Source organism: Engystomops pustulosus, chromosome 4 (assembly GCF_040894005.1).
Source record: "Engystomops pustulosus chromosome 4, aEngPut4.maternal, whole genome shotgun sequence".
Taxonomy (NCBI): Eukaryota; Metazoa; Chordata; class Amphibia; order Anura; family Leptodactylidae; genus Engystomops; species Engystomops pustulosus.
In genome coordinates, this window is record NC_092414.1 from 8,629,658 (window position 1) to 8,657,564 (window position 27,907).

Sequence of the window (27,907 nt, forward strand, 5' to 3'; positions counted from 1 at the left end):
GGGTCAGAATCAAGAAAGAGGACAATGTAGTACCGAATCGATGGTTAGAAGGTTGGGTCATGGAAGAAGGATCATGGAATCCAACTCCGACTATCATAAGATGTCTCGGAGCCCTGGGCTTCTGAGATGTTCATCCAGTACCTCCCCCTTCGGATCTTGTGCCCCAGACGTCACGTAGTTGTATACACCTCTTAATGTGCACAGTGTCTGATGTGCCATATGGAAAATACCCCCCCCCCCCCCTTCCCCGGCTAAAATAAAAGTCTCATGGCAAATGGAAGCAGGAAGAAATTTATTGATGAGAGTTACAATAAAAAGTATCAAAATTCAAGAGAAATAATGAAAGAAAAAGTGATATTTGGCCCTTGAGATTTCCCGAAAGAGAAGAGAAATTTGAATCTTAGCCTCAGGGATTTGGGAATGGACATATTTAATACCAGAGGCCTGCGACTCGCATGATTGTGTGACACGTGAATGTCTTATACAGGAACAATCATCTATATTATCAGAATACAATAGAAGGTTCTGGACATTGATGTATCCAAGGTTTCCATCTCCACCACCAGGTTCTTCAGAAACTTTGGTCTGACCCTACGGGAGCTTCATCCTGCAGCAGCGAGCGCCGGTCCAGTCCATGTTGGCGCATTGACAGTGACAGATATTGGATGACTGGATATCCCAGGATCCGCATCCCATTCCACACGAGCAGCCTGTAGCCGTGTAACCTGTAGGAAGATGGAGAACATTGGAGATGAATTGTAAATTTTTCCTAGGTTGTTCCAATATATGTCCCCCATTTGTAATTACACATACTAGTCCGTGCGCGGAGAGAGAGGACCTTATTGTATCATAGTTTATACAGTTGAAAAAAGTCACATGTTCATCAAGTTCCACCAAGGAAGGGAAGGGATTGGATGAGGAAGGGATTTAGGGGAAACAATTCTATATAACACAACCATCAATGTTATTTAGGTGTAAAAAGGCATCTAGACCCTTCATGAAGCTCTCTGCTGTCCCTGCTGTGACCAGCGCCTGAGCTCTCTGCTGTCCCTGCTGTGACCAGCGCCTGAGCTCTCTGCTGTCCCTGCTGTGACCAGCGCCTGAGCTCTCTGCTGTCCCTGCTGTGACCAGCGCCTGAGCTCTCTACTGTCCCTGCTGTGACCAGCGCCTGAGCTCTCTGCTGTCCCTGCTGTGACCAGCGCCTGAGCTCTCTGCTGTCCCTGCTGTGACCAGCGCCTGAGCTCTCTGCTGTCCCTGCTGTGCTCTGCTCCTGAGCTCTCTGCTGTCCCTGCTGTGACCAGCGCCTGAGCTCTCTGCTGTCCCTGCTGTGACCAGCGCCTGAGCTCTCTGCTGTCCCTGCTGTGCTCTGCTCCTGAGCTCTCTGCTGTCCCTGCTGTGACCAGCGCCTGAGCTCTCTGCTGTCCCTGCTGTGACCAGCGCCTGAGCTCTCTGCTGTCCCTGCTGTGACCAGCGCCTGAGCTCTCTGCTGTCCCTGCTGTGACCAGAGCCTGAGCTCTCTGCTGTCCCTGCTGTGACCAGCGCCTGAACTCTCTGCTGTCCCTGCTGTGACCAGCGCCTGAGCTCTCTGCTGTCCCTGCTGTGCTCTGCTCTTGAGCTCTGCTCCTGAGCTCTCTGCTGTCCCTGCTGTGACCAGTGCCTGAGCTCTCTGCTGTCCCTGCTGTGACCAGCGCCTGAGCTCTCTGCTGTCCCTGCTGTGACCAGCGCCTGAGCTCTCTGCTGTCCCTGCTGTGCTCTGCTCCTGAGCTCTCTGCTGTCCCTGCTGTGACCAGCGCCTGAGCTCTCTGCTGTCCCTGCTGTGACCAGCGCCTGAGCTCTCTGATGTCCCTGCTGTGACCAGCGCCTGAGCTCTCTGCTGTCCCTGCTGTGCTCTGCTCCTGAGCTCTCTGCTGTCCCTGCTGTGACCAGCGCCTGAGCTCTCTGCTGTCCCTGCTGTGCTCTGCACCTGAGCTCTCTGCTGTCCCTGCTGTGCTCTGCTCCTGAGCTCTCTGCTGTCCCTGCTGTGACCAGCGCCTGAGCTCTCTGCTGTCCTCTGCTCCTCAGCTCTCTGCTGTCCCTGCTGTGACCAGCTCCTGAGCTCTCTGCTGTGACCAGCGCCTGAGCTCTCTGCTGTCCCTGCTGTGACCAGCGCCTGAGCTCTCTGCTGTCCCTGCTTTGACCAGCACCTGAGCTCTCTGCTGTCCCTGCTGTGACCAGCGCCTGAGCTCTCTGCTGTCCCTGCTGTGACCAGCGCCTGAGCTCTCTGCTGTCCCTGCTGTGACCAGCGCCTGAGCTCTCTGCTGTCCCTGCTGTGCTCTGCTCCTGAGCTCTCTGCTGTCCCTGCTGTGACCATCGCCTGAGCTCTCTGCTGTCCCTGCTGTGACCAGCGCCTGAGCTCTCTGCTGTGCCTGCTGTGACCAGCGCCTGAGCTCTCTGCTGTCCCTGCTGTGCTCTGCACCTGAGCTCTCTGCTGTCCCTGCTGTGCTCTGCACCTGAGCTCTCTGCTGTCCCTGCTGTGCTCTGCTCCTGAGCTCTCTGCTGTCCCTGCTGTGACCAGCGCCTGAGCTCTCTGCTGTCCTCTGCTCCTCAGCTCTCTGCTGTCCCTGCTGTGACCAGCTCCTGAGCTCTCTGCTGTGACCAGCGCCTGAGCTCTCTGCTGTCCCTGCTGTGACCAGGGCCTGAGCTCTCTGCTGTCCCTGCTGTGACCAGCGCCTGAGCTCTCTGCTGTCCCTGCTGTGACCAGCGCCTGAGCTCTCTGCTGTCCCTGCTGTGACCAGCGCCTGAGCTCTCTGCTGTCCCTGCTGTGACCAGCGCCTGAGCTCTCTGCTGTCCCTGCTGTGACCAGTGCCTGAGCTCTCTGCTGTCCCTCCTGTGACCTGCGCCTGTGCTCTCTGCTGTCCCTGCTGTGACCAGCGCCTGAGCTCTCTGCTGTCCCTGCTGTGACCAGCGCCTGAGCTCTCTGCTGTCCCTGCTGTGACCAGCGCCTGAGCTCTCTGCTGTCCCTGCTGTGACCAGCGCCTGAGCTCTCTGCTGTCCCTGCTGTGACCAGCGCCTGAGCTCTCTGCTGTCCCTGCTGTGACCAGCGCCTGAGCTCTCTGCTGTCCCTGCTGTGACCAGCGCCTGAGCTCTCTGCTGTCCCTGCTGTGACCAGCGCCTGAGCTCTCTGCTGCCCCTGCTGTGACCAGCGCCTGAGCTCTCTGCTGTCCCTGCTGTGACCAGCGCCTGAGCTCTCTGCTGTCCCTGCTGTGACCAGCGCCTGAGCTCTCTGCTGTCCCTGCTGTGACCAGCGCCTGAGCTCTCTGCTGTCCCTGCTGTGACCAGCGCCTGAGCTCGCCTATTCTACAGATTGCCAGTTCTCATAGTAATAAATCCCTGAAACCTCTTATGATTAAACCTTGTTTTCTCCAGACGGAGACAGTGCCCCCTCGTCTTTTGATTTGGTTTAATCTGGCACAACTTACCACCATATTTTTTGTATGGACCATTCATATATTTATATAAATTAATCATGTCCCCTCGTAGTCGTCTCTTTTCCAGACTAAATAAATCTAGTTTTCCCTCATATCTGAGACCCTCCATACCCCTTATCATTTTAGTGGCTCTACGTTGAACCCTCTCCAGCTCCGGGGCTTCCTTTTTATGGACCGGTGCCCAGAACTGGACGGCATATTGTAGAATATGGTTCCAAATCAAGTAACACCTGACGTGGTGACATCCAACAATAATAAGTTCTATCCTAGTACAATGACTGAGGTTGATGCCACCTGCAACGGTTCCGGTCACGCTCCGGACTGTGGAACGCGCTGATAATGGATATAATGGGGCGACGTGTCGGTACCAGATCCTTACCGGTGGGACATTTGCTGTAGGAGGATCCTTCACTAACAGAGACGCACTCCAGCTCCATCTTCCCGTAGTACTGAGACACTAAAAATAGAAAATATCATTAGACTTGATACAGAATCTTCAGCATCTTTGTGGAAGTCATTAAAGCGAACATGCACTTTATAAATTACAGGGGGCGCTACTGATATTATCAGCTTTATACTGGAGTCTTATGGGGAGAATGTACATCCGATCATTTGGTTCTGAATCCAGGTTTACCGTATATACTCGAGTATAAGCCGAGACCCCTAATTTTACCACCAAAAAACTGGGAAAACCTATTGACTCGAGTATAAGCCGAGGGTGTAGTATACAGCCAGCCCCAAGTGGTATACAGCCAGCCAGTCCCCCTAATGTATACAGCCAGCCCCCCTAATGTATACAGCCAGCCAGCCCCCCTAATGTATACAGCCAGCCAGCCCCCCTAATGTATACAGCCAGCCTGCCCCCTCATGTATACAGCCAGCCTGCCCCCTAATGTATACAGCCAGCCTGCCCCCCTAATGTATACAGCCAGCCTGCCCCCTCATGTATACAGCCAGCCTGCCCCCTAATGTATACAGCCAGCCAGCCCCCCTAATGTATACAGCCAGCCTGCCCCCTAATGTATACAGCCATCCAGCCCCCTAATGTATACAGGCAGCCAGCCCCCTAATGTATACAGCCAGCCTGCCCCATAATGTATACAGCCAGCCAGCCCTCCTAATGTATACAGGCAGCCAGCCCCCTAATGTATACAGCCAGCCTGCCCCATAATGTATACAGCCAGCCTGCCCCCTCATGTATACAGCCAGCCTGCCCCCCTAATGTATACAGCCAGCCTGCCCCCTCATGTATACAGCCAGCCTGCCCCCTAATGTATACAGCCAGCCTGCCCCCTAATGTATACAGCCAGCCTGCCCCCTAATGTATACAGCCAGCCCGCCCCCTAATGTATACAGCCAGCCCGCCCCCTAATGTATACAGCCAGCCCCCCTAATGTATACAGCCAGCCCCCCTAATGTATACAGCCAGCCAGCCCCCTAATGTATACAGCCAGCCTGCCCCCTCATGTATACAGCCAGCCTGCCCCCCTAATGTATACAGCCAGCCTGCCCCCTAATGTATACAGCCAGCCAGCCCCCCTAATGTATACAGCCAGCCCCCATAATGTATACAGCCAGCCCCCCTAATGTATACAGCCAGCCTGCCCCCCTAATGTATACAGCCAGCCAGCCCCCCTAATGTATACAGCCAGCCTGCCCCCTAATGTATACAGCCCCCCTGCCCCCCTATGTATACAGCCAGCCTGCCCCCCTATGTATACAGCCAGCCTGCCCCCCTATGTATACAGCCAGCCTGCCCCCTAATGTATACAGCCAGCCTGCCCCCCTATGTATACAACCAGCCTGCCCCCCTAATGTATACAGCCAGCCAGCCCCCCTCATGTATACAGCCAGCCAGCCCCCCTCATGTATACAGCCAGCCTGCCCCCTCATGTATACAGCCAGCCTGCCCCCTCATGTATACAGCCAGCCAGCCCCCCTAATGTATACAGCCAGCCAGCCCCCCTAATGTATACAGCCATCCAGCCCCCTAATGTATACAGCCAGCCAGCCCCCTAATGTATACAGCCAGCCTGCCCCATAATGTATACAGCCAGCCAGCCCTCCTAATGTATACAGCCAGCCAGCCCCCCTAATGTATACAGCCAGCCCCCCTAATGTATACAGCCAGCCTCCCTAATGTATACAGCCAGCCTGCCCCCTAATGTATACAGCCAGCCTGCCCCCATAATGTGTACAGCCAGCCTGCCCCCCTAATGTATACAGCCAGCCTGCCCCCCTCATGTATACAGCCAGCCTGCCCCCCTAATGTATACAGCCAGCCATCCCCCCTCATGTATACAGCCAGCCAGCCCCCCTCATGTATACAGCCAGCCTGCCCCCTCATGTATACAGCCAGCCTGCCCCCTCATGTATACAGCCAGCCTGCCCCCTAATGTATACAGCCAGCCCCCCTAATGTATACAGCCATCCAGCCCCCTAATGTATACAGGCAGCCAGCCCCCTAATGTATACAGCCAGCCTGCCCCATAATGTATACAGCCAGCCAGCCCTCCTAATGTATACAGCCAGCCAGCCCCCCTAATGTATACAGCCAGCCCCCCTAATGTATACAGCCAGCCTCCCTAATGTATACAGCCAGCCTGCCCCCTAATGTATACAGCCAGCCTGCCCCCCTAATGTGTACAGCCAGCCTGCCCCCCTAATGTATACAGCCAGCCTGCCCCCCTAATGTATACAGCCAGCCTTCCCCCTTAATGTATACAGCCAGCCTGCCCCCTCATGTATATACAGCCAGCCTGCCCCCTCATGTATATACAGCCAGCCTGCCCCCCTCATGTATATACAGCCAGCCTGCCCCCCTCATGTATACAGCCAGCCTGCCCCCCTCATGTATACAGCCAGCCTGCCCCCCTCATGTATACAGCCAGCCTGCCCCCCTCATGTATACAGCCAGCCTGCCCCCCTCATGTATACAGCCAGCCTGCCCCCCTCATGTATACAGCCAGCCTGCCCCCCTCATGTATACAGCCAGCCTGCCCCCCTCATGAATACAGCCAGCCTGCCCCCCTCATGTATACAGCCAGCCTGCCCCCCTCATGTATACAGCCAGCCTGCCCCCCTCATGTATACAGCCAGCCTGCCCCCCTCATGTATACAGCCAGCCTGCCCCCCTCATGCATACAGCCAGCCTGCCCCCCTAATGTATACAGCCAGCCTGCCCCCCTAATATATACAGCCAGCCTGCCCCCCTAATGTATACAGCCAGCCTGCCCCCCTAATGTATACAGCCAGCCTGCCCCCCTAATGTATACAGCCAGCCTGCCCCCCTAATGTATACAGCCAGCCTGCCCCCTCATGTGTACATCCAGCCTGCCCCCTCATGTATACAGCCAGCCTGCCCCCTCATGTATATACAGCCAGCCTGCCCCCTCATGTATATACAGCCAGCCTGCCCCCTCATGTATATACAGCCAGCCTGCCCCCTCATGTATATACAGCCAGCCTGCCCCCCTCATGTATACAGCCAGCCTGCCCCCCTCATGTATACAGCCAGCCTGCCCCCCTCATGTATACAGCCAGCCTGCCCCCCTCATGTATACAGCCAGCCTGCCCCCACATGTATACAGCCAGCCGGCCCCCCTCATGTATACAGCCAGCCTGCCCCCCTCATGAATACAGCCAGCCTGCCCCCCTCATGTATACAGCCAGCCTGCCCCCCTCATGTATACACCCAGCCTGCCCCCCTCATGTATACAGCCAGCCTGCCCCCCTCATGTATACAGCCAGCCTGCCCCCTCATGTATACAGCCAGCCTGCCCCCCTCATGTATACAGCCAGCCTGCCCCCCTCATGTATACAGCCAGCCTGCCCCCCTCATGTATACAGCCAGCCTGCCCCCCTCCTGTATACAGCCAGCCTGCCCCCTCATGTATACAGCCAGCCTGCCCCCCCTCATGTATACAGCCAGCCTGCCCCCCTCATGTATACAGCCAGCCTGCCCCCCTGTATGTTGAGCACATAAAAAAAATAAACTTAATTCTCACCTTCCGGCGATACTCACCCCTGATCCTCGGCGCCAGCTCCCGATCCTCGGTGGTGACTCTCGATCCCCGGCAGCGGCTCTCGATTCCCGACAGCGGCTTCTATCTTCTTTTGCCAGCGGAATCGCGTTCATGCGATGAACATGAGATCGCATGGACGTGACTCCGCTGGCAAAAGAAGAAAGAAGACAGCCGCCGCCGGGGATCGGGGGTGAGTATCGCCGGAAGGTGAGAACTAAGTTTATTTATTTAATGTCCTGAACTTTTTTTGTATATATCGTGTATAAGCCGAGGTGAGGTTTTTCAGCACACGAGTATATACGGTATTAATTAATCGAAGCAAATAGACTCTACAAATGAGATATGAGAGAAGTTATGGGGTCATCTTACTTACCAACTGATTTTATGGTATCAAGGAGATGAGGGACATCACTACCAGTCACCAGAGCCGGTGCCAGGAGCAGGACCAGAGCAGAAATGTAGAACTTCATTGTCCAATTCAGCTCAGATCGTAAGAACCTGTAGAGATACAAGGAGAGGAGGAGGAGAACAGGACACAAAGTCAGGATGGTCCTCACCCACCTCTAGATGAATGTACCTGCTGCAGTCACCTTATATAGAGAGTCACCCTCCTCATCAATGATAGACGCCCATGTGATGCTGCAGGTGTGGTCTCACGGGGGACGGACTGTCACACAAGCTTGACCGCATAGTTTTAGAGAAATACAGATGTATCAACATCTTGAAACGACAACGATATCACTTGTAAAAGTTCAAACAACATGAAGATGTAGAGTTTGGTCAGATACTTTCCTATTATAGAAATATAAATGGTTAAACTGATGAAAGTTGAGAGTCCTCAGTTGTTGATACCTTTTTTTTTGGCTAAACTAAAAAGGATGATGTTGGTTGAAAGCTTTCAAGACTACTTAGTCCTCTCCTTTAGGCATGGTTTGAAGAGACCTAAGTAGTCTCGAAAGCTTGCAACTAACATCAGGGCAGTCACAGCGGTGGTGGATATCATATAGGGTGGGCTGGGTAATTAGGTAGGGACCACTGGAAAGGGGGATTTGCCTTATCTATCCTGTTCCCTTACTGCGTGGCACTTAGTTAACTTACTAACACTCACATAAAACTCTGTATAAACTCATGGGAGATAATAGATGAAAGTTGAGAGTCCTCAGTTTTTGATACCTTTTTTTGGCTAACTGAAAAGGATGATGTTGGTTGTGAGCTTTCAAGACTACTAAGTCCACTCCATTAGGCATGGTGAGAAGAGACCCAAGTAGTCTCGAACATGAAGATGTAGAGTTTAATCAGATACTTTCCTATTATAGAAATATAAGTAGATAAACAGGTGAAGGTTGCGAGTCCTCAGTTGTTGATACCTTTAATTGGCTAACTAAAAAGGATGATGTTGGTTGAAAGCTTTCAAGACTCCTTAGTCCTCTCCATTAGGCGTGGTGTGAAGAGACCAAAGTAGTCTCGAAAGCTTGCAACTAACATCAGGGCAGTCACAGCAGTGGTGGATATCATATAGGGTGGGCTGGGTAATTAGGTAGGGATAACTGGAAAGAGGGATTTGCCTTGCCTATCCTTCTAGTCTATCCTATCCTGTTCCCTTACTGCGTGGCACTTAGTTAACTTACTAACACTCACATAAAACTCTGTAAAAAATTGAGGGAGATAATAGATGAAAGTTGAGAGTCCTCAGTTTTTGATACCTATTTTTTGGCTAAACTAAAAAGGATGATGTCAGTTGCAGAGTTTTATGTGGATCGACAAGGCTAATTTCCCTTTCCAGCCGTCCCTACCTAATTACCCAGCCAACCCGATATGATCTCCACCACTGCTGTGACTGCCCTGATCTAGAGAGCTTCTTCAGGGACTATTGACTGACTTTACGGGAGCCTCACTCTGCAGCAGCGAGCGGCGGTCCAGTACATTTTGGTGCGTTGGCAGTGCCAGACATTGGATGACTGGATATCCCAGGATCCACAAAAGATGGCTCCGAGCTGGTGCCAATTTATGTTCCTAGAGATGAAAGCAGATTCTTACTAAGGGTAAATTTATGCAGTGTAGTTACAAGCCTGAAAAACAGATCGATCAGTGTCAAGCGTCAACCGCACAATCGGCTCCAATGTTTCTTTTAGTTAAGCAAAACCATTGAAAGGAATCAAACCGTAAGAAATGCCAAACACCTCCTAATCCTCCGTGATAACAGGTAATTCCTGCCCTGCTACAATCTCACATTCCCCTATAGATCCGGCAATGGTCTTATAGTGCGGCCCCTGAGGTATAGTGGCTGCAGTTTATGATGTGGCAATTGCAGGGATTAGTCCGTATTCCAGGATAAAGGACGGTATTGTTCGACCCGACCTTTTACCACAGAGAGAACAACTGTATCTGCTACCCATAGTGTCTTATAGAGCGGTGATAATAACTATCTGCTACCCATAGTGTCTTATAGAGCGGTGATAATAACTATCTGCTACCCATAGTGTCTTATAGAGCGGTGATAATAACATTATAGCTGAATTTAAGACGACCTCGAGCTTGTCCCAATTTTTGTTTCCAATAATGACACCAGAGGACTCGCACTACATATATGACATCTAAGACTAAAGTAAAAGCACAGTTTAGTTACGAGCTCGAATAATCTATTACCGATTTATCAGTGTCACGTTCAACCGTACAATCGGCTCCAATGTTTTCTCTTGTTAAGTGAATCCCATGAAAAGAATGAAACAGTAAGAAACGTCAAGTCCCTGGTAATCCGTCATGATAACAGGTAATTCCTGCCCTGCTCCTATCTCTGATGGTCTTGGAGTGCGGCACCTATGCTACATGGGTCCGGGATGTGATTCCAAATCAAATAAGATCTGGCAGGAGAATCTCATCCAACAATAATAAGTTCTGACCTTATGATAAAGGAAGGATCCACCTGCATTGGTTCCGGCCACACTCCGGGCTGTGGAACTCACTGATAATGGATACAATGGGGCGACATGTCGGTACTGGTGGGACAGCTGCTGTAGGAGGATCTGTCCTAAATGGGATTTCAAAGGGGAACCCGCGATGAGTCTACTGATCATGCACGTCACAGCTCTGTATACCAACATCTCTCACGATTTTGGGTATCAGAGCCGTCCAGAAAACACTTCAGAGAGACCCCCTTCCACCTCACAATATAAGATTTATACTAGAACACAATGGGGGTCATTTACTAAGGGCCCGATTTGCTTTTTTCCCGACGTGTTACCCGAATATTTCCGTTTTGCGCCGATTTCCCCTGAATTGCCCCGGGATTTTGGCGCACGCGATCGGATTTTGGCGTATCGGCGCTGGCATGCACGCGACAGAAATCGGGGGGCGTGGCCGAACGAAAACCCGACGGATTCGGAAAAACCGCCGCATTTAAAAAAAGAAAAGTGTCGCGGAGCTTGCACTTACCTTCACTAGGAATAGGCCGGTGAACTTGAGTGCGTTCCGATGCTCTTCAGCGCAGCAGCGCCACCCGGTGGACGTCGGAGGAACTGCCTTAATGAATCCCGGCCGGTCCCGAATCCACCACAGAGAACGCACCGCTGGATCGCGAACGGACCGGGTAAGTAAATCTGCCCCATAGTGTTCCGCTTTCAAACCCATCTGTTCCAACAAAAGAAATGCACAGCGATGGGCACCCTCTTCACACCCAGCTACGCCAATATATTTATGGGGCAAATTCGAATCCAGGTTTATCAATAACAATCCAAAGTATTCTGCCAAAGTCAAACTTTTTAAGAGCTATATAGACGATCTCTTTATTGTTTGGGCAGGGAAGCGCACAAGAAGCACCCGAATTCATAGACATAAATCAACAACAATCCCTGGGGCGTCTCAATAGCGTTGAACTGGTCCATATCACAAATTGAATTTCTAGACCTTCTCATTACAGTGGACGTCAACAGCTTTCCGGATTACACAAGTGCACATTACAAGAGCTGGCAGAAAAATGTACCGTATAAGCGAATCAGGAACAACAGTACGGAAGATAGCACCTTCTTACAACAATCCAAACTTCTACAGTCACGATTCCAGGAGATGGGATATCCCAAAGGAATCCTTAAGGATGCTTTTAAGAAAACGAAGAATCTTAGCCAAAAGGATTGTCTAGCCCCGAAAAAGAAGCAGGACTCACAACATCAATAGGAACCTTCACTTCTGACCATAAACAGGTTAAAACAGTGCTAGCTAAGCATTGGTCGATCTTGACCAAAGATCCATATCTCATTAAGACTCTACCAGAAAGACCGCAGCTGACATTCAGATGGGCACCCACATTATAAACGATATTGGCACCAACTAGATTGCGGAATCCAAACGAAAGAGATTCAAATATAACACGGAACACTTTATTCCCAGATCTGAAGGAAGCATTCCGGTGCCGATGCTTAACGTGCAACATTGTATCCCATCGCACTGAGACATTTTCATCCATATCCACGGGTGAACAGTTCGAAATACGATCATTCCTTAATTGCTCTTCAGACTTAGTCGTATACCTGTTGCAATGTCCTTGCACATTGCATCACTAAGGCAGTTCCTCCGACGGCCACCAGGTGTCGATGCTGCGCTGAAGTCCGCCGAGGTCCGCCGGAGTCCAGGATCCTCTTCCTGGTGAAGGTAAGCGCGTGTCCAGCGACACTTTTTTTAAAAAAATTTGTCAGTTTCTCCGAATCCGTCGGGTTTTCGTTCGGCCACGCCCCCCCCCCCGATTTCCATCGCGTGCATGCCAGCGCCGATGCGCCACAATCTGATCGCGTGCGCCAAAATCCCGGGGCAATTCAGGAAAAATTGGCACAAATCGGAAATATTCGGGTAACACGTCGGGAAAACGCCAATCGGGCCCTTAGTAAATGACCCCCTATGTGCCCACTACGAACGTACCATTCATCCCACAAGCCCTCCATGATTTAGGTAACTTTTATCATATCATCTCCATGTTTATATATTCCATTTTATTTGAAATGTAATACTCTCTACCCATCTCATTTTAGTTTAACCCCCCCAGCCCCCTCCCCCCTCCAGACTAACACCTTGAGATCTCGAGTCATATGACATCATTAGATCATGCATGTTGCTATCTTCCTACCATATAGACCCACATGACAGACCCATATTCCCATATATAGTTATTCTATATTTATACACTTTGATTTTCCAGTAACAGACTCGTGCTCCTTTCAATGCATCTAAGAAGGTGTATGCTTAGACACTTCTGTATCAGATAACTCTGGATCCAATTTTAGATTCTATATCTCTTTAGGACTGGTGTCTTCCCGCAGTGTAGTACGCTAGTTACATTGTCATTACATACTCCCCCAACTGGCCATACGCTTTACATACTTACCAGTTCACACTCCGCCGTGGTCCACAGTTCAGCCCGGACCTATGGCACATCAGCGACCTCACGGCGTGTGCGCCAAAACTGGTTGTTGGTCCCAGAAGGGCTGGTCTGAGTATTTCAGAAACTGCTGATTTACTGGGATTTTCACGCACAACCATCTCTAGGGTTTACAGAGAATGGTCCGAAAAAGAAAAAACATCCAGTGAGCGGCAGTTCTGTGGGCGGAAATGCCTTGTTGATGCCAGAGGTCAGAGGAGAATGGGCAGACTGGTTCCAGCTGATAGAAAGGCAACAGTGACTCAAATCGCCACCCGTTACAACCAACGTAGGCAGAAGAGCATCTCTGAACGCACAGTACGTCCAACTTTGAGGCAGATGGGCTACAGCAGCAGAAGACCACACCGGGTGCCACTCCTTTCAGCTAAGAACAGGAATGTGAGGCTACAATTTGCACAAGCTCATCGAAATTGGACAGTAGAAGATTGGAAAAACGTTGCCTGGTCTGATGAGTCTCGATTTCTGCTGCGACATTCGGATGGTAGGGTCAGAATTTGGCATCAACAACATGAAAGCGCGGATCCATCCTGCCTTGTATCAGCGGGTCAGGCTGGTGGTGCTGGTGTCATGGATCCATCCTGCCTTGTATCAGTGGGTCAGGCTGGTGGTGGGGGTGTCATGGATCCATCCTGCCTTGTATCAGCGGGTCAGGCTGGTGGTGCTGGTGTCATGGATCCATCCTGCCTTGTATCAGTGGGTCAGGCTGGTGGTGGGGGTGTCATGGATCCATCCTGCCTTGTATCAGCGGGTCAGGCTGGTGGTGGTGGTGTCATGGATCCATCCTGCCTTGTATCAGCGGGTCAGGCTGGTGGTGGTGGTGTCATGGATCCATCCTGCCTTGTATCAGCGGCTCAGGCTGGTGGTGGTGGTGTCATGGATCCATCCTGCCTTGTATCAGCGGCTCAGGCTGGTGGTGGTGGTGTCATGGATCCATCCTGCCTTGTATCAGCGGGTCAGGCTGGTGCTGGTGGTGTCATGGATCCATCCTGCCTTGTATCAGCGGGTCAGGCTGGTGGTGGTGGTGTCATGGATCCATCCTGCCTTGTATCAGCGGGTCAGGCTGGTGGTGGTGGTGTCATGGATCCATCCTGCCTTGTATCACCGGGTCAGGCTGGTGGTGCTGGTGTCATGGATCCATCCTGCCTTGTATCAGCGGCTCAGGCTGGTGGTGGTGGTGTCATGGTGTCTTTGGGCCCCTTGGTACAACGCCACAGCCTACCTGAGTATTGTTGCTGACCATGTCCATCCCTTTATGACCACAATGTACCCAACATCTGATGGCTACTTTCAGCAGGATAATGCGCCATGTCATAAAGCTGGAAGCATCTCAGACTGGTTTCTTGAACATGACAATGAGGTCACTGGACACAAATGGCCTCCACAGTCACCAGATCTCAATCCAATAGAGCATCTTTGGGATGTGGTGGAACGGGAGATTCGCATCATGGATGTGCAGCCGACAAATCTGCGGCAACTGTGTGATGCCATCATGTCAATATGGACCAAAATCTCTGAGGAGCTTCCAGCACCTTGTTGTATCTATGCCACGAAGAATTGAGGCAGTTCTGAAGGCAAAAGGGGGTCCAACCCGTTACTAGCATGGTGGACCTAATAAAGTGGCCGGTGAGTGTATATTCCCTTACAGTTTTGGTCATCGTGGTCTTTGCCTCTTGTAAAGTCTTCACTTAACCCTTCACATATGGAGATAAGATCAGCTCATATACAGCCAAACTCATTGGGTTAGTTAACCTATCATACATTTATTATAGCCATCTCTAGTTTCTGATGTTTTTATGAAGATCCTCTAATTTACTTATGATTTTTTATTACATAGCCTATGAAATTTCTGTTTATTTGATCTTATACACATGATATCAACAAAATGTACAAACACTGTACCCATGTTACGCACCTGAAGAAGGAAGCGGTTCGCCCCGAAACGCGTAGTCCATCCTTTTATTCTTCCAAATAAAAGATTGTTATTTATGAGAAGCGCGGTCCAGAATCCTGTCATTTTCGTCTTCTGTTGATTGACCCGAGTGGCCCGGTACACTGGTTACTCCGGCACACAGGACACGCTGCAAGCTCATTCCTCATGGTTGAACCCTCGACATATATCACCTACTGTTCCTAGAATTGCTACTTATGTATATCTGATACATTTATTTCTACATATAACTACACTAACAGAGACGCGCTCAAGCTCCATCTTCCCGTAGTATTGAGAGTTTTTGTGTAATTATTATTTTTGGCGCTAGCTGTTGTGTTTTGCACTCTTATTATGTATTATGGCACATTTGGCGCACCGTAAGAAAAACAAATGAGCGTCAGAAATGCCCAACCACATTCATGAATGCGTTTAGAAGTTGGCAGACTTGATTTTACACCATAAAAAGTGTAAGTGTCAGAAAAGAAGCCAAATTGTGGCACCGACATATAATAAATACAGCGCACATGGCACAGCAACAAAAATCCCCAAAAAATGTCCACCTGTTCAGTGCCATCCCCCCTTTAGATATTGAGCCCCGGCACATTACGTAGCTGTATATACCCCTATATATTATTAAAAAGATAAACATTATATGTGACCTCAGAGAATTCCCAAGGGAGGAGAGAATTCCCAAGGGAGGAGAGAAATCTGAGCCAAATTTCCAACCACTTGCCAGCAGAAAGTCTCCTTACAATTTATGTATCGAGATTTCGGAATCCAATGTATTTGCACCCTTGACATGTGATCAGTTCATAAGAGAAGCCTGTGATCCCCCATGAGCTGATCCTCTAAGCTCCTCACTTTCGTAGTGTAACATGTGATGTGTCTTAATATAGTAGAAGCGTAGAAGGATGTCCTCTCCACCACGGCTGTGACCACCTGGGACTGGACAGATTCTTCAAGAACTGGACACGTTATTCATCCTGCAGCAGCGATCGGTGGTCCGGTCCATTTTTGGCGCACTGACAGATGTTGGGTGACTGGATATTCCTGGATGCGCATGCACTTCCTCACGAGCAGCTCGTCGCCGTGTGACCTGTAGAAAGTTGTCATATCTTTAGATACTTTTTTATACTAAGACTAAAGTAAATACTTGATGTGTAATTACAAGCCTCAAAAACAGATCTATCAGTGTCATGTCTGACCGTACAAGCGGCTCCATTGTTTTCTTTACGTAAGCGAATCCCATGAAAAGAATAAAACAGTAAGAAAAGCCAAGAACCACATAATCCATCATAACAGGTCATTCCTGTCCTGCTGCAATTCCGCTATAGATTAAGAAATGGTCTGGGAGTGCAGCAGCGGTGGCACAGGGTCTCCGGATGGAGGATGTGACTCCAAACACACAGGAGAATCTCATCCAACAATAATAAGTTCTGTGCTTACGATAAAGGAAGCATCGACCTGCATTGGTTCTGGTCACACTCTCTGATAATGGATACAATGGGGCCACATGTGCCGGTACCAGATCCTTACCGGTGGGACAGCTGCCGGAGGAGGATCTGTCACTAACAGAGACGCACTCAAGCTCCATCTTCACTAAAAGTCACTTTAAAGGGGTATTCCTCCCATGAAGACAAGATTCTTAAATATAATCAGGATAACATAATAACACATTCTCTAATTTGCTGTTATTAACAAAAATAAATAAAAAAATTTCACAGATATAATTACAACCTGTCTCTATCAGTCCCGGTGTACACAATTTAGGTTGCCCCAGGATCCGACCGTTAATCTTCTGACTTTAGGGTCGGGCAGACATATAGTTCTGCTGCCTGATGCTGCACTGAGCTGCTCACTGCCTCCAGCCCCCACCCCTGCATTTCAGGACAAGCTCCCAGGATCCGACTGTTAATCTTCTGACTTTAGGGTCGGGCAGACATTTAGGTCTCTTGTCTAATGCTGCTCTGAGCTGCTCACTGCCTCCAGCCCCCACCCCTGCATTTCAGGACAAGCTCCCGGGATCCGACCGTTAATCTTCTGACTTTAGGGTCGGGTAGACATTTAGGTCTCTTGTCTAATGCTGCTCTGAGCTGCTCACTGCCTCCAGCCCCCACCCCTGCATTTCAGGACAAGCTCCCAGGATCCGACTGTTAATCTTCTGACTTTAGGGTCGGGCAGACATTTAGGTCTCTTGTCTAATGCTGCTCTGAGCTGCTCACTGCCTCCAGCCCCCACCCCTGCATTTCAGGACAAGCTCCCGGGATCCGACCGTTAATCTTCTGACTTTAGGGTCGGGCAGACATATAGTTCTCCTGTCTGATGCTGCCCTGAGCTGCTCACTGCCTCCAGCCCCCACCCCTGCATTTCAGGACAAGCTCCCAGGATCCGACTGTTATTCTTCTGACTTTAGGGTCGGGCAGACATATAGGTCTCCTGTCTGATGCTGCACTGAGCTGCTCTCGGCCTACAGCCCCCACCCCTTACATTCCAGGACGAGCTCACACTGAGACTTCCTGCCAGCAGCAGCATGAGGAGAGTAAATCTACAAGCTACAGGCAGATAAGGTCTTTATCCAGGGGAGGGAGGTATATAGCACATCTGACAGAGTATATTGTGGCTGAGATGTAGCAGAGCTGAGAGTGTCATTGTGGGTTATATGCATCTCCTGGATCACATAATCTCTGATCTGTCTCATCTCTCTTTTTCTATGTGTCTGATACTAATACAATGTTCAGTAGGTAAATATAAGTGTATATAAACCCTGAACCCTGATAATCTAAGCACATTGTCAGCACACAGCATCCCACAGCACGGAGGAGTCATCAAGTGTCTGCTTGAGTTCTCGCTCACACTCTGGAATCTTACACTGACCATCCAGGGGTGGGAGGTATATAGCACATCTGACAGAGTATATTGTGGCTGAGATGTAGCAGGCTGAGTGTCATTGTGTGTTATATGCATCTCCTGGATCACATCATCTCTGATCTGTCTCATCTCTCTTTTTCTATGTGTCTGATACTAGTACAATGTTCAGTAGGTAAATATAAGTGTATATAAACCCTGAACTCTGATAATCTAATCACATTGTCAGCACACAGCATCTCACAGCACGGAGGAGTCATCAAGTGTCTGCTTGAGTCCTCGCTCACACTCTGGAATCTTACACTGACCATCAGTGATAGGAGCTGAAACAGCAATAAAACTGAGTAAAACTGTAATGTAAGGGGTTAAAATGATCTTTATTGTGTAACATCACTAGGGAATTGAAATTTGAGAATTCTCTTTCATGGGGAAAACCCCTTTAAGTTGAAAAGAGTGAAACAGAAGGAATTGCCAACCAACTCCTTAATCCGCCATGATAACAGGTAGTTCCTGCCCTGCTTCCATCTCTCGCTCCCCCGTAGATCGGGGAATGGTCTTAGACTGCGGCGCATGCGCTAATTTCCCGTATTAGTCAGTGCTCTGGGATAGAGGACGTCATTGCTGAGTGTGATCCCCCGTACAAAGACTAAGGGCGATGCCTCCTACAATTGACCCTGTCACGCTTGGAGAGATTGGAGAACTTACAGAACACTTGTAGCATCTGTGCCTGCTCGGGCTTCAGTGCCGTCATGGGTCTGTAAAGTACGGTTGAGGATGCGCTGATGAGTGTCATTATGTCTTTACTAGTCTGAACGCTGGTTTACTCCTTTCCTATCTGTCCTATATTCACCACACCATTCTGTCTCCTGCTGGTTTTGTGGAGATGGACAGAATCTTCTGCCACTCACATTTCTCTCCCGCTGATTGGCCATTGTCTGGTAGTCAGAGAACTGATCCAAACATCTTCTGGAGCAGGACTCTGTCATCTCATAAATGGTGTTCTGGCTATTTCCTCCTGGCGTGATATTCTTTTATTCAGGGTTAGGGAATGGTGAGCTCTAAGGCTAAATCACCTCTCCGGCTGCTCCTACCTAATTGCCTTGCCATCCCTAATCTGTAGATGACATCTGGGTGATGTTCCCTGCAAAGACAGGACAAAGCAAAATCGGCAAGGCACTGGTCAGAACCAAGAGCACAAATGCAGTACAGAAGCGATAACCGGCAAAATGAATTGTCAGAAAACAGGAACAGGGTCAAAGAATACAAAATAAATCAAGATGCGTGATCCAGCAAGCTACAAAAAGACTTATAGCAATTAAGACTTGCTATAACGGTGTTCAGACTAGTAAGGGACAGAATGAGACAAAAAGATACGGATAAGCACAGTCTTACATAGCAATTGATTTTAAGGCATCATCAGCAATTCAAGGAGCAGGAAATCTTCTCAAATCTACTTATTTTATCCATAGAAACAATAAGTATTTTATTTAGATATTAATAGAGGAGCCTCTCAACTTCTGGAGAGGGAAGATCCTTCACACCATGGCCACAAATGGATCCCGATGCCCCATAGACTTATTCATCCTCGTTTTATAATCCAACAAAATTAGCCGAATCTGTCATATTTTACATTTTTCGATGTGTATTTTTCCTTTTACCCCACTTAATTTTTTACAGAGCGTTTTTGCCCCAGAGGGTTAAAAAATTTTTTTGATAATTTTTCACTTCTGTTTTGTTCCTTTCGCAACATTTGGTGTTTAGCTCCTGAAACCAGTTAAATAAGCCTGTAAATCCTAGTAGGTACACAGCGGCATTGTCCTACTTGGATGTGTTCCCTCATATCTACCTGACGTGATTACAGGATTGTTACCAGAGCGTCCTGATAGCGGGAGCCGGCTCCATGCATCACATTAACTTACAGGACTGGTTGTAGATCCTTAATGTTTTATCTGCCACAAGCAGTATGGAAGGAGTTTGTCTACAGCTTGTAGGGACGACGGTCGGGGACACGGAGTACCAAGAGCAAAAGTTTCTATGGGAAGATTCTGTGGACCCTCTGGACCACTGCGGGAGATGGAGAGAGTACTAGCCAACACCTGGGACCGGAGTCTAAGTGGCACCAGAGCCCTCCGCAAAGTGGGATGGTCTTACTGCGGCGGGGTGCCACCAGGTCGTTCCACAGGTGCGACCAGCCCGAGGTGGTGGCCAAGGTAGTGGAGGAGATGCAGGGCACAGTCTGAGCCTGGGGTGACAGCAGGAGAACAGCTTGGGAGGATACGCTGGAATTCATGGCAGGAACACGGAAGCTGGCACACGGCACAGGCAGCAGGGAGGATGACAGGAACACTAGAAACACGGAGGAACACTTAGCAGGAAAGGGCGCTGAAGATCCGGCAAGGCAGGAAGGGAGGTGCCGTATTTTAAGGGCTGAGCCGGATTAGCCAGCGGCAATCAGGAGGACGCTGGCCCTTCAAGTCCAGGAGCACCCGCGGGCGCTCAACCTGGGTGAAGGGATGCGCACGTCCTAGTCGGACGGAAAGCAGGTTCGCGGGAAGGTAAGTCCGGACCAGGGGGTGCCGCACCACACCGAGAGGCACAGATGTCACCGCAATCCGCGACAAGGATCGTGGGTGCATCCGTGACAGACCTATTGGATGTTCGTGCTTGGTACTCGTCATCCAGAGGCTCTCAATAAGAGATTGGGTCTGATCCTTACATATTAGGGTAACTCCCCCAGATATGGACCGTTTCATGTTAGGTGCTGAGTTTGGCTTCGTATATATGGACATAGGTCACAGACATATATTTGTCAGTATTTCCGGAGTATATGTATGTGCGGTTTCGCTCTGTGACATTGTTGGGTTGCGTGACTACACATTTCCATGCTGTTGTGTTGTTTAGTTATCATACAATTTGTTGTGTGTTTTTTTGGACATGCCGATTTCCCGTTACTGAATTGACGTACTTCTTACTTATCTATTATCCGGTTTATTTTTTTTCCGTCTGGTAATACGTCTTAAATTATGAATTTGGTTCAAGAGTAACATCTTTGCTTTAGTATAACAACCTTATATGTAAAACTGTTACTTTTCTCTAGAACCTCAATAGCTTATAGAATCTTAGTTGGGAACCGTCAGAAAGTATGTAACTCCATATACAACAACCCAAACACATTGTATCAATTATGATATCTTTATTAAAGCCAAAAAGGAGGCACACACATAGAATATCCACACAGGGAGTAGTACTGTAATGACCAAATATTACCACCCAAACAAATTGTATACATAGGATGGCTCAGTAAATGGATGGATGTATCAGAGCTGTGTGTGAGTGGGTGGATGTATCAGAGCTGTGTGTGAGTGGGTGGATGGATCAGAGCTGTGTGTGAGTGGGTGGATGTATCAGAGCTGTGTGTGAGTGGATGGATGTATCAGAGCTGTGTGTGAGTGGATGGATGCATCAGAGCTGTGTGTGAGTGGATGGATGTATCAGAGCTGTGTGTGAGTGTTTGTGTGTGTGTGTAAGGATGAATGTAGCAGGTCTGTGTAAATGGATGGATGGACAAAGCATCGTAGTGTGAGTTAATGAGTGGATGTAGCAGATCTGTGTGTATGAGTGAATGTATGTATTCAGAATACTACAGTATATAATATCGGAATGCAATCTATTGGTGATTGATTACGGGATTAAGTTGTATTGTTTCTCTGATTTCTTTACTTTAAGCGAGATCTCCTGAAGACAGGATGAGATCGGCCACCGCTGTGACTGCCCTGATCTGGACATGGTTCTTCAGAACTTTAATGCAGCTTCATTCTGCAGCAGCGAGCGGCGGTCCAGTCTATGTTGGCGCACTGGCAGTGACATGTGACATTGGATGAGTGGAGATCCCAGGATCCGCATGCACTTCCGCATGAGCAGCCTGTAGCCGTGTAACCTGCAGGAAGATGGAGAACATTGTAGATGAATTGTGAGATGGTCTCAGACCCCAGACATGATACCGGATTTATCGAGAGATGTGCGACCCAAAATTTGGTAATCACAGGTGCGAGTCCGTGCTCCGGGATAGAGGACGTTATTGTTGGATTAAGTAACATCTGACCTGGAAACAGACAGGAGAATCTCATCCAACAATAACGTGTCCTACACTGGTAACGTGTCCTACACTGGTAACGTGTCCTACACTAGTAACGTGTCCTACACTGGTAACGTGTCCTACACTGGTAACGTGTCCTACACTGGTAACGTGTCCTACACTGGTAACGTGTCCTACACTGGTAACGAGTCCTACACTGGTAACGTGTCCTACACTGGTAACGAGTCCTACACTGGTAACGTGTCCTACACTGGTAACATGTCCTACACTGGTAACGTGTCCTACACTGGTAACGTGTCCTACACTGGTAACATGTCCTACACTGGTAACGTGTCCTACACTGGTAACGTGTCCTACACTGGTAACATGTCCTACACTGGTGACATGTCCTACACTGGTGACATGTCCTACACTAGTAACGTGTCCTACACTGGTAACGTGTCCTACACTGGTAACGTGTCCTACACTGGTAACATGTCCTACACTGGGAATGTGTCCTACACTGGCAACGTGTCCCACACTGGCAACGTGTCCTACACTGGTAACGAGTCCTACACTGGTAACGTGTCCTACACTGGTAACGAGTCCTACACTGGTAACGTGTCCTACACTGGTAACATGTCCTACACTGGTGACATGTCCTACACTGGTAACGTGTCCTACACTAGTAACGTGTCCTACACTGGTAACGTGTCCTACACTAGTAACGTGTCCTACACTGGTAACGTGTCCTACACTGGTAACGTGTCCTACACTGGTAACGTGTCCTACACTGGGAATGTGTCCTACACTGGTAACATGTCCTACACTGGTGACGTGTCCTACACTGGTAACATGTCCTACACTGGTAACGTGTCCTACACTGGTAACGTGTCCTACACTGGTAACATGTCCTACACTGGTGACATGTCCTACACTGGTAACGTGTCCTACACTAGTAACGTGTCCTACACTGGTAACGTGTCCTACACTGGTAACGTGTCCTACACTGGTAACGTGTCCTACACTAGTAACGTGTCCTACACTAGTAACGTGTCCTACACTGGTAACGTGTCCTACACTGGTAACGTGTCCTACACTAGTAACGTGTCCTACACTAGTAACGTGTCCTACACTGGTGACGTGTCCTACACTAGTAACGTGTCCTACACTGGTAACGTGTCCTACACTGGTAACGTGTCCTACACTGGGAATGTGTCCTACACTGGTAACATGTCCTACACTGGTGACGTGTCCTACACTGGTAACATGTCCTACACTGGTAACGTGTCCTACACTGGTAACGTGTCCTACACTGGTAACATGTCCTACACTGGTGACATGTCCTACACTGGTAACGTGTCCTACACTAGTAACGTGTCCTACACTGGTAACGTGTCCTACACTGGTGACATGTCCTACACTGGTAACGTGTCCTACACTAGTAACGTGTCCTACACTGGTAACGTGTCCTACACTAGTAACGGGTCCTACACTGGTAACGTGTCCTACACTGGTAACGAGTCCTACACTGGTAACATGTCCTACACTGGTAACATGTCCTACACTGGTAACGTGTCCTACACTGGTAACATGTCCTACACTGGTAACGAGTCCTACACTGGTAACATGTCCTACACTGGTAACGTGTCCTACACTGGTAACGTGTCCTACACTGGTGACGTGTCCTACACTGGTAACATATCCTACACTGGTAACGTGTCCTACACTGGTAACGAGTCCTACACTAGTAACGTGTCCTACACTGGTAACGTGTCCTACACTGGTAACGTGTCCTACACTGGTAACATGTCCTACACTGGTAACGTGTCCTACACTGGTAACATCTCCTACACTAGCAACATGTCCTACAATGGTAACATGTCCTACACTGGTAACGTGTCCTACACTGGTAACATGTCCTACACTGGTGACGAGTCCTACACTGGTAACGAGTCCTACACTGGTAACGTGTCCTACACTGGTAACATGTCCTACACTGGTAACGTGTCCTACACTGGTAACGTGTCCTACACTAGCAACATGTCCTACAATGGTAACATGTCCTACACTGGTAACGTGTCCTACACTGGTAACATGTCCTACACTGGTGACGAGTTCTACACTGGTAACGAGTCCTACACTGGTAACATGTCCTACACTGGTAACATGTCCTACACTAGTAACGTGTCCTACACTGGTGACATTTCCCACACTGGTAACATGCCCTACACTGGTAACGTGTCCTACACTGGTAACGAGTTCCACACTGGTAACGTGTCCCACACTGGTAACGTGTCCCACACTGGCAACGTGTCCCACACTGGTAACGTGTCCCACACTGGTAACGTGTCCCACACTAGTAACGAGTCCTACACTGGTAACATGTCCTACACTGGTAACGTGTCCTACACTGGTAACGTGTCCTACACTGGTAACATGTCCTACACTAGTAACGTGTCCTACACTGGTGACGTGTCCTACACTGGTAACATGTCCTACACTGGTAACGTGTCCTACACTGGTGACATGTCCTACACTGGTAACATGTCCTACACTGGTGACGTGTCCTACACTGGTAACGTGTCCTACACTGGTAACGTGTCCTACACTGGTAACATGTCCTACACTGGTGACATGTCCTACACTGGTAACGTGTCCTACACTGGTAACGTGTCCTACACTGGTAACGAGTTCCACACTGGTAACGTGTCCCACACTGGTAACGTGTCCCACACTGGCAACGTGTCCCACACTGGTAACGTGTCCCACACTGGTAACGTGTCCCACACTGGTAACGAGTCCTACACTGGTAACATGTCCTACACTGGTAACGTGTCCTACACTGGTAACGTGTCCTACACTGGTAACATGTCCTACACTAGTAACGTGTCCTACACTGGTAACGTGTCCTACACTGGTGACATGTCCTACACTGGTAACATGTCCTACACTGGTAACGTGTCCTACACTGGTAACGTGTCCTACACTGGTAACATGTCCTACACTGGTGACATGTCCTACACTGGTAACATGTCCTACACTAGTAACGTGTCCTACACTGGTGACGTGTCCTACACTGGTGACATGTCCTACACTGGTAACGTGTCCTACACTGGTGACATGTCCTACACTGGTAACATGTCCTACACTGGTAACGTGTCCTACACTGGTAACATGTCCTACACTGGTGACGTGTCCTACACTGGTGACATGTCCTACACTAGTAACGTGTCCTACACTGGTGACATGTCCTACACTGGTAACGTGTCCTACACTGGTAACGAGTCCTACACTAGTAACATGTCCTACACTGGTAACATGTCCTACACTGGTAACGTGTCCTACACTAGTAACGTGTCCTACACTGGTAACGTGTCCTACACTGGTAACGTGTCCTACACTGATGACGTGTCCTACACTGGTAACGTGTCCTCCTCCGGCGGAGTTTAGGGCAGAACTAAATTTGGAACATGAATTTTACTTATCTAAAAAAAACCCTAAAAATTCTCAGTGCAAAATGTCCTGATACAGTAAAAGCCACTGACAATGGATAGTAGGGGGTGACCGCTTTGTACATTACCTTCGGGACAGTTGGAGTAGGCTGTAGCGTTTTTAACAAAGACGCACTCGAGCTCCAATTTTGCGTAGTGTTGGGACACTGAAAATAGGGAAAAAAAATCTGTAAAGCTGTAAAACAGACACGGAGAGTGAGCCCTACGGCTTTCCCTACCTAATTGCCTCACCTACCCTAAATGGTGACAACTGGTCGACATTCCCTTCCTTGTACCAGAGTGAAAACATAGAGACAAACAAATACAGAAGAGTAGTCGTCCAAATTTGGGTCAAAATCCAGAGGACAATGCAGTACAAAATCAAAACACAAGGGGATAGTCAGAAAACGGAAAAGAAATACAAAATACTGATGTCTAGATACTTAGAAGGAAGACACTGGACTTGAGATATCGGAGTCCTGGTTCAGGGAGTGATTGGACCAGTCCTCCAGACTAGCAGGGGAGGAACTTGATTGAAAGAGGCATCTGTCCGTCATAGCTAGTTTAACCCTCAGCGAAGCTCTCACATACAGTAGGTATTATGTGGGCAACAGATATCATCAGCTTATACAGGAGTCATTTGGGGAAATTTTTCATACGATCTATAGGATATTAATCTAGGTTTACTGATTACCCTATATACTCGAGTATAAGCCTAGTTTTTCAGCACTAAAAATGTGCTGAAACCCCAAACTCGGCTTATACTCGAGTATATATAATCTATAACTAAGATATGTGAGAATTGACAGAGTCATCAATACTTACAAATTGATTTTATGGTCTCATCAACGCTGCAAGGAACATCGTGTCCGATCACCAGAGCCGCTGCCAGGAGCAGAACGAGAGCAGAAATGTAGAACTTCATCGTCCAAGTTTAGATTGTAAGAACCTGTAGAGATACACGGAGAGGAGGAGGAGAACAGGACACAAAGCCAGGATGGTCCTCACCCACCTCCTAGATGGATGTACCTGCTGTCCCCGAGCAGTCACCTTATATAGAGAGTCACCCTCCTCATCAATGATAGACGCCCATGTGATGCTGCAATTGTGGACACATGTAGGGGGGGGGGGACTGTCCTATCAGCTTCACCACAATTTTTTAACTAACATGGTTAGATCACATCATTGTCACAAGTACATGACTATGTCCATCCTTACGTTGGCCGTTACGTTGCATTATTCAGGAGCAGACGCAGAATGAGCCACAAAACGTTCCTCGTTGCCTGAAGATCTGTAATGTTTGGGCTAAATCCACGTCAGTCAGAATTACAGCTACGAGACTATCGTAAATCCTGAAGGAAGGATCCCTCACACGATGACCACTAATGGGTCGTGATGCCCTCAGAGCAGGCCCGGCGCCAGCACCCGGCCAACCCAGGCAAGTGCCGGGGAGCTGGAGGGGCCCGGGCCCCCGGATCATTGTACCAGTGTCGCTATAAGTCACTGGTACAAATGATCACCATCCGGATCGATCACTTTTCTGCTTCTATGCTGCGCAGGGTATGCGAGGGCTCTGAAGCCGGCGCACATGGTGAAGTCATCAGATCACGTGTGCCGGCTTCAGGGCCGGCGCGTACGGGGGGCCCAGGCCGAAGAAAGATGGAGGCTGTTCCTGCGCTGCTCCGGGGGAACCCAGAAAGGTGAGATTTTTTTTCTTTCCCGGAGGGGAGGGGGGCAGTGTATTCCGCAGGGGGAGGGGGGGCAGCGTATTCCGCAGGGGGAGGGGGGGCAGCGTATTCCGCAGGGGGAGGGGGGGCAGTGTGTCCGCAGAGAGAGGGGGGGCAGCGTATTCCGCAGGGGGAGGGGGGGCAGTGTGTCCGCAGGGGGAGGGGGGGCAGTGTATTCCGCAGGGGGAGGGGGGGCAGCGTATTCCGCAGGGGGAGGGGGGGCAGCGTGTCCGCAGAGAGAGGGGGGGCAGCGTATTCCGCAGGGGGAGGGGGGGCAGTGTATTCCGCAGGGGGAGGGGGGGGCAGCGTATTCCGCAAGGGGAGGGGGGGGCAGTGTATTCCGCGGGGGGGGCAGTGTATTCCGCGGGGGGGGGGCAGTGTATTCCGCGGGGGGGGGGCAGTGTATTCCGCGGGGGGGGGGGGGCAGCGTGTCCGCAGGGGAGGGGGGCAGTGTATTCCGCAGGGGGAGGGGGGGGCAGTCTATTCCGCAGGGTGAGGGGGGGCAGCGTATTCCGCAAGGTGAGGGGGGGCAGCGTGTCCGCAGGGGAGGGGGGGCAGCGTATTCCGCAGGGGGAGGGGGGGCAGTGTGTCCGCAGGGGGAGGGGGGGCAGTGTATTCCGCAGGGTGAGGGGGGGCAGCGTATTCCGCAGGGGGAGGGGGGGCAGTGTATTCCGCAGGGGGAGGGGGGGCAGCGTATTCCGCAGGGGGAGGGGGGGCAGTGTGTCCACAGGGGGAGGGGGGGCAGTGTATTCCGCAGGGGGAGGGGGGGGCAGTGTGTCCGCAGGGGGAGGGGGGGCAGTGTATTCCGCAGGGGGAGGGGGGGCAGCGTATTCCGCAGGGGGAGGGGGGGCAGCGTATTCCGCAGGGGGAGGGGGGGCAGTGTATTCCGCAGGGGGAGG

General features: G+C 49.9%; 1 protein-coding gene across 1 annotated transcript; it reads right to left on the reverse strand.

Annotated features, from left to right (window-relative positions):
* Nucleotides 1-476: 476 nt before the first annotated feature.
* Nucleotides 477-26,286, reverse strand: LOC140125864 (uncharacterized). The gene is made up of 7 exons (XM_072144741.1): nucleotides 26,107-26,286; nucleotides 11,652-11,815; nucleotides 9,388-9,505; nucleotides 8,199-8,284; nucleotides 7,866-8,055; nucleotides 3,847-3,924; nucleotides 477-725 (listed from the first exon to the last, which is right to left on the reverse strand). The coding sequence occupies exons 1-7, from the start codon at nucleotides 26,204-26,206 to the stop codon at nucleotides 592-594; spliced, it is 870 nt and encodes a 289-aa protein (XP_072000842.1). The 5' UTR covers nucleotides 26,207-26,286; the 3' UTR covers nucleotides 477-591.
* Nucleotides 26,287-27,907: the final 1,621 nt, after the last annotated feature.